Below are 9,938 nucleotides of genomic sequence, written 5' to 3'. Positions count from 1 at the left end.
CAAGACCCAGGGACCCAGGGGCCAAGGGTCCCAAGTTATCAGGTGCCATCCCTGCAAGGAGCCAGCAGCACTCCAACGTGCCCCCCCCCCCCCCCCCCCCCCCCCCGCTTTCAAAGGACCCCTCCACCCTTGCCCCAGCCTCACTAAGGATGCTGACGTTCCAACGACGGCAACTGAAAAATTTAATGATGTTTGGAAAAAGCCGATGATCGGAGAATAAATAAAAGACCAGACTTTCACAGAACCAAGGGTAGCAGGACGCAGGTTCACAGGAATGACTGGGACTCCTTGAGGCAGCCCTTGTGTCTGAAGGTGGCAGGAGAAGTTCTGAGGGAGGAGGCGGCCGGGGCAGAGCCGCCCCGCCCTCAGCTTCTCCAGCTGATGTCCAGCCGGGGCAGTTAGAGGCAGCTGGGGGAAGGGGGGTCAGGGCTGTTTGGCAACGGAAATGGGTGGGCTGGGGCGTGGCCGGACGCTGAGGCTGGTTGGCTGGGCGGGGGAGGGGAGGAAAACCTAACCCGGGCGGGGGAGGGAGCTCGGGGACAGAAGGCTGGGCCGACCAGGGCCCCCCAGGGAGTAGTTAACCCCAGAGGGGAGTGGAGTCCAGTGAGAACGGAGGGACCCCGAGCCCTGTGCCCTAGGGCAGGGGTGATGGGCTCCTGGGGAAAGGGGTTTGGTGGCAGGGAGGTCCCCAGAGGGAGCCGAAGGGACACAGAGGTGCCCTCCCCCCCTCCGCTGCCACCTTCAGCCTGGAAAGGTGAGGCCAGTCTCTGTCCTAACGTGGGCTCAGAGAGACGGGCCTGGGAATGAAAGCAGGATCAGCAGAATTTTTCAGTTTCGGGAATGAACGCATCTCCCAGCCGGGCTGGGCCAGGGAGAGGCCCGGAGGGCCTGGTGGGGAGCCATTTCACGTCTAGAATCAGCCCACGCCCTCGGTTAGCCGGTCCATAAAGGAAGAAGTCTGCGTACAGAACAGGCTTCTGGGCGCCCACAGTGGGCCAGCCCTGGTCGGAGGAGGAGAGGCAGACAGTCCTGCTTGAGAGTGGGGGGGTGCGGGCAGGGTGCTCCCTCCGCTAGCTCCTCATCTTCATCCTGTCCCCAGTGGCACCCGTGGCGGCACCCCACGACTTTGAGGTCCAGGCCTCCGGGAAAGGAGGGCTCAGCGCCAGCCCCCTCCCCCTCTCCGCCTTCAAGTCCAGTGCTCAGTGGAGCTGGGGGCCTCGGTCAGAACTGGGCGTGGTCCACCTCATCCAGCCAGGAGGCGGGGCTGGCGGGGAAGTCGGGGTAGCCCCCACTGCTCCCCGTGGACAGGTCAGAGCTGGGTCCGTTCCCAGCCAGCACTCGCATGGGCGGGGGTCCCCCTGGGGCCCCCGTGGGTACGAGGCCCAGGCCAGCATCGGGGTACACCAGGCTGGAGAGGAGGGGCTGGGGGCCCGGGAGGCTCTGCAGGGCCGCAGGGGAAGGGGGGACACCATAGGGGCTACCGGGGCGCAGCTCCCGGAACTGCTCTGGGCCTGGGCCAGCCAGGCCTCTGTGCTCCAGTGGGAAGCTGCCGGGGGCTCCTGAGGTCCGGCCCAAGGCTGGGGTGGGCTCCCCCAGGCTGTTGTAGAGGCCGTTGGCGGGGCCCATCTCGGCCATGGCTGGCTCTTCTGCAATGGAAGCAGAGGCGGTGGTGGGTGCCCGTCTCCTGTACCTCAGGCCCTCCCAGCCCCTCTACCGGGTGACCGGCTGTCTCTTCTGCTCTTATGCCCCCCCTGCACCCCTCCACTCGTCCACCCTGCTTTTGTTCTGTCAGTCCCGCCTGGTGTCTAAGGAATGGGGGTTCCCTGGTGGGACGGTGCTGGAAACAGTCCAGTCGGACCCAGGTTCCAGGACGACCCCCACGCTGCCCTGGGACGGGGGGGGGGGGGGGGGGGGGCGGGGGGGGCGGGGGCACAGAGTACACCACCCCCACTTTGCAGACAAGTTACTTGAGGCCCAGAGAGGCTGGGTGCATGGCCTAAGCTCACGATCAGCCAAGAAGAAAGCGCCTGGACGGACATTGAGGGAGAATGAGCTCCTGGGTCCCAGGAGGGAGGTGGACACTCCCCACGGAGCAGCAGGGTTTTTAATCACTGACTCCCCACTGTGCTGCCCACTTTCCTAAAAGTCACGGCCAGGGCGCAGCCCAGAGCGCTGGGCCCTCCCCGCTAGGGCCGCCTGCTAGGGACGGGGTCAGGGGTGCTCCCCCCAGGGGAGGGCAGTGGTCCTGAGCGGCCAACCCACAGGGCTTGGGGGTGGGGGGCGAAGGTCCACAGATAAATGTTTGAAGTTGGGCTAAGAGGCCACTGGCTTGGAAACTCAGGTTTCTAGTCTCCCTGTAACCATCAGCCCCTGGTTCTTCCGACCCGGGCTGCGCTCTCCGGGCTGCGGGGGTGGCCGGGGCGGGGGGTGGCCCCGGCGCGTACCCGTGAAGGAGACCTCAGCGTCGCTGTCCGGCCCCTCCTCCTGGACGCTGTCCTTGTCCGACTTGGGGGCGCCGCGGGCGCGCTTCATGCTTCGGAAATACTGGCCCCATCGCTGTCGGCCCGCGTCTTTCTTGAGCCTCTTTTCCTTGGCCCTGCGGTTCTGGAACCACACCTGCGGGAGGGCGCGTGAGCGGCCCGGGAGGGGGAGGGCGCGGTGAGTGGCCTTGGGCGGCGGGGAGGGCGCGGTGAGCGGCCCGGGCGGGCGGGGATGGGGCGCGGTGAGTGCCTCGGGCCGGCGGGGTGGGGGCGCGGTGAGCGGCACGGGCGGGCGGGGAGGGCGCGGTGAGCGGCCCCGGGCCGGCGGAGAGGGCGCGGTGAGCGGCCCCGGGCCGGCGGGGAGGGCGCGTGAGCGGCCCGGGAGGGGAGGGCGCGGTGAGCGGCCCTGGGCCGGCGGGGGAGGGCGCGGTGAGCGGCCCGGGCGGGCGGGGAGGGCGCGGTGAGTGCCTCGGGCCGGCGGGGTGGGCGCGGTGAGCGGCACGGGCGGGCGGGGAGGGCGCGGTGAGCGGCCCCGGGCCGGCGGAGGAGGGCGCGGTGAGCGGCCCCGGGCCGGCGGAGAGGGGCGCGGTGAGTGCCCCGGGCCGGCGGAGAGGGCGCGGTGAGCGGCCCCCGGGCTGGCGGAGAGGGGCGCGGTGAGTGCCCGGGCCGGCGGAGAGGGGTGTGGTGAGTGCTCCGGGCCGGCGGGGAGTGCGCCGTGAGCGGCCCGGGCGGGCGGGGAGGGTGCAGTGAGCGGCCTCGGGCGTGGGAGTCGGGGCTCTGACCTGCACGACGCGCATGTCCAGGCCCGTCTCCGACGACAGCTGCTCCCGCACGTGGCGCGCCGGCCTTGGGCGACGTGTTGTAGGCGCTCTTGAGCGTCTCCAGCTGCTTGGCCGTGATGGTCGTTCGCGGCCGCTTGGCCGTGGGCCTCGGCCTCTGCACCGTGGGGAGCTGTGAGGCCCGGGCCTGCTTCTCCCACCGCCCAACGCTCCCACCCCCTCCGCGCGTGAGAACGTCGGGGCCCCTCATGCGCACCCCGAGTGGCTGCGGGGTCCGGGGAGTTTCGGGGGAGAAGGGGGAAATGGGGTGGGGCGTCGCCAGGGCGGAGGGGCGGCCCCGGCCTCTAGGAGGGACCCGCAGCCGCCCACGGGCAACATCCGTTCCCCACTCCTCTTTGTTCTAAGCACGCGGGGAGGGCCTGTTTCCAGGTGGAGGATTTAGGAAGATAGATCAGAGGAGGGGTGATCATTCGCAGGTCAGATCAGCCCCGCTGCGCTCCGAGTGAGGCGGCTGCAGGGAGTCCAGACCCGCTTCCCCAGAGGGTCTGCGACCTGCCCCGTCCAGCCCCGGTGGGGTGCCCTCGCTACCCAGCCGAAGGGAAGGCGCTCGGATTCGCGCCGGAGAGAGCGTGCTGCGGCGGGTGCGGAGGCGGGGGTCCCTGCGCGCCCCACTGACTGGCCTTCACCCCGTTTGCAGATGAGTAAGGGGCGCTGGGACACAGCCCCGGCAGTCCCAACTGACCTCGCTGCTTGGCTGCCTCGTAGTCCGCCTTGCACACGAGCCGGCTGTCCTCCATGAGGTAGAATTCGTCGCCCGTGGCCAGCTGCCGCTTGCACACCACGCAGGCGAAGCAGTGCAGGTGGTACACGGAAGTCCTGGGCGCGGCGCACCACCTGCGTGGGCGGATGCCCAGCTGGCACGCGGCGCACTTGGTCCCGAAGCGCCTGGGGGATGCACGGGGCGGGCGCGGCTCAGCGCTACGCGGGCGGCGCCTTCGCCCAGAGCGGGAGCGAGAGCCACAGCGCTCCGCGCAGAGCGGTTTCAGTTCCCCGAGGGCTGCCGGCCGGTGGGCCCTCCCGCAGCCCCAGCAGAGCCGCAGGGAGCATCGAGAGGCGACCCCGGGGTCCTGGGAAGCACGGTGCCCCAGGATGGTGTTGGGAAGGTGTGTCCCTTGGAGGCCTTGCCCGGAAAGCAACCCTCACCCTCAGTGTTAAGAACAAAAACAAGACCAAAACTAAGGGAGGAAGCCCAACAGAGTCCTGCAAACGTGGGATTACCTTTTTAACGACTGCTTCCACGTTTACAAAATTATGTAAAAACAAAATGTGTTGAAGTGCTAGCCCTGCCCAGCCGCCCTCGGAGAGGCCTAGCGGTGCTCAGCCTGGGCGACAGGGCTCAGGGTTTCCCGGGGCGGTTGTTGCTGGGAGTCTAGTCCCTGGTCCTGGCAAGCCAGCCCCCAGCCCCGTCCCCTTCCCCAGCAGCAGCGGGCAGCGGGCAGCGGGCAGCGGGCTCACTTGAAGAAGTCGTCCTTGCAGTACACGCTCTCTCCGCGGCTGAAGCAGCGCTCAGCCAGTGGTGTGTGGCAGTCGCTGCACTTGAGACACTTGCTGTGCCAGTGGCGGTCCAGGGCCTTGAGGATGAAGCGGTCCAGGATATGCTGGTCACAGCCAGCACACAGCGGGATCTCTGCAAGGCAGGGGGCGGGTCAGGGGTCAGGAGCGCCCCCAGAATGGGAGGGAGTTGGGGTCACGCTTCCATCCTGGCCCTAGGACCCAAGACCCCCTTCCCTGTACGCTCTCTTACCAGCCGCCCCCGAGGGCAGGGAGCCCGCAGCCCAGCCTGCAGCTACAACTTAATGAAACCGAAATAGGTTTAGACATGTGCCCATGAGCAAGCAGGTGCACAGGCCAGTCTCTCAGGCCAGAAACTGTTCGTTACAAAATGGTCCCCGAGCGAAGGGAGGTGCACACTGAGCTCGAAGGGAAACCTGCCCCAGGAGCACTCAGAGGCAGGGCTGGAAAAGAGTCCCCTCACCTGGGGGCCAGGCATGTGTAAGTCGCGGGCACCTACCACCCAGTCGCCCTCACTATTCTACACAATTAAGCAACCTGGCAGAGAGAAAGAGACTCCTGTGCCGTCAGCCCCAAGGCCCTGCCTGCAGCCACCAAGGTGAAAGCCGATGCCCTCCCATCTCTGGGCAGCTGCGGGTACTTGTGAGTGGAATGGACAAATGGATCTGCTATCCCCATGCTCAAGCTAGGAAGCCTGAGCACACAGTAGGCGGTTTGCCCTCCCGCACAGCCATAGCCACTTCAACAGTAGGTTCCCTGGGACTGCAGGCCCCCAGAAATCAGGCAGGGGAACCCTGGGTCACAAGGGACTTTTCAGGGTGCTCATGGGTGAGGGTTCCCTGCTCCTTCAGGAAAGATCTCCGGGAGAAGAGAGAGCCGCGCACAGCAGCTGAACCCACACAAACACTGCATCCCCTCACCATGTTCACCTGGTTGCCCTGACCCCTCCGGCTCCAGGCTGGGGGCAGAGAGGGGGGACAGAACCTCACTGGGCGCCAGAGCCAAATCAACCTCCCTCCCGCAGCCGCGGAAACCTGCGAAGGACGCGGTCCCGCGTCGGGCAAAACCGCGCCCCAGTTGTGGAGCCCGGGGACCCGCTGGGCCCGGGCCTCGCTGTGGGCGACGCAGGCAGAGCGAGGACGCGGCGCAGTCCTGGCGGCTGGGCAGACCCTCCGCGCGCGTTTCAGCACCCGCGGGCCGGACAGCGCCGGCCGGACCTTCCCGGCGATCCGCGTCCGAGTCGGGTAAGAGCCTCTCCCGCCGCCCCTCGCGCCCCGCGGACTCTCGACCCGGGCCTTACGCTGCATGGCGGCTCCGGTCGGCGGGTCTCCTGCCCTCGGCTCCTGCGGGCCCGGCACCACCTCACGCCCGCCGCCGCCGCTCCCCGCCAGCTCTCCGAGCGGCTCCTGCGCGCCCGCCTCCCCCCTCCCTCTCCCTCCGCACTCCCGCCCCTTCCTCACAGCCCTGCGGCCAACCCCTCCCAAGATCCGCCGGGAAATAAATAAATAAGTAGCGAGGGATGAGACCCCACAGCCTGGATGTCACCCCCTTTCCCACCGCCCAGACCGCCTCCGCCTCCATTCGGGTCCTGCCCGCAGAAGCCGGGGAGAAAGGTCCCAACTCCCCGGAGCCAAGCGCTGGGGGCGAGGCTGTGCCCCCAGGAAGTTGGGGGCTCTGCTGCAAGAGGATCCAGAGGACCCGCCAGAGCGACCAACGGAGCAGGTGCCTGTGGGTGCAGAAGTCAGACTCCAACTGGGAGCGATCGGCGGCTGGGGTCCCTTTCGCCCTGGCCTGCATCTCTCTGCCCAGGAGAGCGTGGGGGGTCTGGGGGGGGGGGGGGCTGTCCTCTCAGGAACCCTCCTGCCCCTGGTTACCGGGACCCCAGGTGGCTCTCCGCACTCTCCCCGCCCAGAACCACACGCCCAACAGTCCAGCGCCCAGGCCCGGTGCAAACTTGCTGCTGGGCGCTCAGTGGGTGCTGGGGCCCTCGAACCCACTCCCACCCGGTCCCGTGGGTCCCGTGGCCTGGTCGGAAAGGCGCGAGGACCTCTGGGTCTCCCGGGGGAGGGTCTGCTCTATCCGGCGCGGGCGCTGGACCCCCGAGCACCCACCTCGGCGCAGGTCCTCCCTCCGTGCCAGCAGCGCCAGGAGCAGGTCGCCACCCGCCGACTCCCGGCTGGGGCCCAGCTCCCCGCGCGCCTCCATGGGTCCCGCCGGCCGGCGCCGCCGCAATCCGGCCCCAAACTTCCTCGGGGCCCAGCCAGGCCACGGCCTCAGTGGCCCCGGGCCGGCGTCCGAGCTGCTTCCCGAGCGGCTGGGCGCTGCGCCCGCGGGCCGCCCGGGGGCCCCAGCCTCGGCCCCGGGGAGGGCGGGGCGCTTGGGGGCGGGGCCGCGGGGCGGGGCGGGGCCGGGAGTCACTGCGACTCCCCGCTCTGCATCCCTTTACGCAGGGACCCGCGCTTCCCAGACACCACCCCGAGTGCCGGCCGGAGGGCGGGCAGGGACGGGCCGAGAGGAGCCGGGTTAGGGCCGCCAGCTTCCCGCCGCTCCCTCACCCAGGGAGGGACTGGGTCCTGCGGCCGCTGATGCTCCGACTCAGAGCCGGACCTGGAAGGCCTGGCGAGGCCGTCCGGTCGGTACGAACGCCACCCAGACTCAGAGGTTGAGCGTCGCCCAAGGGCCGGAGAACTACGGGGAGCTGGTGCGACCGCAGACCTCCTGGCTCTGCCTCCACCGTTGGAGCTTCTGCTCCCAGTGGGTGCAGGAAGGAGGGTGATTCTCTAGAAGAGAACCCGACGTCGGCCTGGACAGGCAGCCAAGACTCCAGGCCAGGAGGGACGGAGCTGGGGAGCAGGTGTTCACCTTCACTGCTCTCCACCTCAGCGCCCGGCCTGCACAGGACCCGGCCCATGCACCCGATTTTCCAACATCGTGCCCCAGTCCAACAGGTGAGCCTGCAGGGACCCACTCGTCCTGCACGTGGACCCGATCTACCCAGGGCAGCCGCTCCTGCCCAGGGGCACAGCCCCCTGCAGGCACCACAATCAGGACTCAGCAGGGTGAGCCCCTTGCAGGGTGGGACAGGGAGTGGCCGGGCCCGGAAGTGCTAGGGGACTGGCAGGTTGGTGCCTCCTCCAGGCCCTGCACTGGGTCCCCACAGAAGGCCCGCATCACCTGCCTGTAGTCACCAGGTCTGTGAAGTCTTGGTTTTGGTCAGAGGCCCCTGCAGCCAGCACACAGCCCTTCATCTCACTCTGCACGTGTCACTCAGAGCTCAGGGCAGGGGTGTCAAGCCCTGGATCCCAGCGGGTACTGAGTGCCGAGTATCGGCTGCTGCAGAGGCTGCTGGAGAGGGGCTGTGACTGGGGAAGGGCAGGTGGGCAGCACGTGGAGGAGGCGGCAGCCCCACTCACTAGGCATCTGGCTGGCCCACCGACAATGCCTCCATTATTCCCAGTGTCCGTGGTGATGGGATGGCCCTTGGGGAGCGCGGTTTGGGGGGGGGAGACCCATCAGGGGTCCGGTGCTGGGCTCTTGGGCTGGTTAGGGAGGGGCAGCTGGGCACTGTGGGAGCTTGGGGGTGGGTCTCTAGAGGAACTTGGCACCTCCGGCCTGCACCACCCCTTGGGCCAGCAGTGCCTTCAGGAAGGCCCTTCTGCTCTGGGGTGCCTGGACCAAGCCCCCCAAACCACCCATGAACGATGGCAGAGCTCCAGGCCCTTGACCCTCACCTCATCTCCCCTGTGCTCCCATCTCTACGGTCGACTGAGGTCTGGTTTCTCGGACTCTCTTTTCCTCTGCCCTCCCCGCCCGCCTGCCGCCCAGGTGGCCTCCGCCGGCCTCCGCCGGCCTCCACGCCCCTTGCCCTCCATTCCTCCCTCGAGGCCTTAAGCTCGGGCTTCTCTTACCCCGGGTCCCACGGAAGGTGCAGGCGGCAGCCCCGGTGGCCCCGGGCCTCCCAGGTTTTGGTGCCTTCAATAACCAGGCACACGAGCCTCAGGTTTTGGTCGCGCTCAAGCTCGGTCTCCAGGAGCATCGCTGCCACCAGTGGGGCAGGCGGGGCTCAGGGCTCGGCTCGAGGGGCTGTGGCGGCGCTCCGCCCTCTTCCTCCGCGACCAGGGAGCCTCCGGGCCCAGCGCTGTCCGCGGTGCTGAAGGAGGCGCGTGTCGCCAACCTCCTGCCCCGGGTGTGCCCTGTCCCTCGGCATGCCACCCCTCCCCCCCCCCCCGCCCCTCTCTGTTCCCTGCCCGCCTCCGTGCCCCTCCCCGCCTACGGGCTTGGGCATTGGTGGCAAGTGGGTGCCCCACCGGCTGCTCCTGCATCAGCCTCCTGGAAGGCGCCTCTGGCCTGTTGGCCCTGCTTAGGCCCCCACAGGCCGGCTCTGCAGGCTCTGCATCGACAACCTCCCCAGATCTCCGGCCACAGGCCCACCCCCACTGCACCCGGAGGAGGGGCATCTGGGGTGTCCCCAACAGAAACTGCTCAGGAATCAAGGGCCTGACCAGGGGTCACTGATGGTGAACCTGCACCCACACCAGAACCACGGCCCAGGCTGCCATACCCGCTAGTCGCCCCTTGCTCTGCCCCAGCTGCACCCCAGGGGCTGCCTGTGTCCTGAGGGAGGGGCAACCACACAGCCCAGCGGGGGAAACGAAGCTACAGACACTGCAGCCGGCAGGTCTCCCTCCAGCCACACACGTGGTGACTGGAGACCTCTTCCCACCAAGCAGAGGAGGGGGCAGGAAAACCTAAAGAGTTCAGAACCCGAGGCAGCAAACTGGTGTCAGGGCAGAGGCCAGGCATGTGGCTCCGTGGCAGAGGGTGGCCTAGGAAGGCCACACCCAGAGCTATGTGGTGGTGGGCAGGGCCTGGGAGGTTCCCGGCACATGCAGTCGGCTGCCCGTCACCCCCACTTCTCCCGGCTCTGTGGAAGGACGGCTGCCATCTCGTCTCAGGAACTATCTGTAATTTAATTATCCCTCTTTCCCTTTCCACCTGACCCTGGGGCTGTCTTCCAAACCCTCTGGTTCCTAGAAATTCTGGGGCTAAGGTGTGTGGTCCATACACTCTACAGGCTCTGCACCCTCCCAGTTGCTGCGCATTTCAG

The 9,938-nt window shown here is 68.2% G+C and overlaps 1 protein-coding gene across 1 annotated transcript; it reads right to left on the bottom strand.

Annotated features, from left to right (window-relative positions):
• Positions 1–1,221: 1,221 nt before the first annotated feature.
• Positions 1,222–7,036, bottom strand: LHX3 (LIM homeobox 3). Its single transcript, XM_070429966.1, is given in 9 exon segments — positions 1,222–1,646; positions 2,445–2,616; positions 3,263–3,325; positions 3,327–3,408; positions 3,998–4,128; positions 4,130–4,167; positions 4,170–4,204; positions 4,775–4,946; positions 6,943–7,036. Coding segments are annotated over 9 exon segments (1,212 nt in total).
• Between the last annotated feature and the right edge of the window lie 2,902 nt (positions 7,037–9,938).

This window comes from Myotis yumanensis, unplaced genomic scaffold, assembly GCF_028538775.1.
Source record: "Myotis yumanensis isolate MYYU_CA2020_CCGP unplaced genomic scaffold, mMyoYum1.0.hap1 SCAF_12, whole genome shotgun sequence".
Classification (NCBI taxonomy): Eukaryota; Metazoa; Chordata; class Mammalia; order Chiroptera; family Vespertilionidae; genus Myotis; species Myotis yumanensis.
The sequence above is the reverse complement of the archived record's forward strand: the minus strand, read 5'-3'. Positions and strand labels throughout refer to the sequence as shown.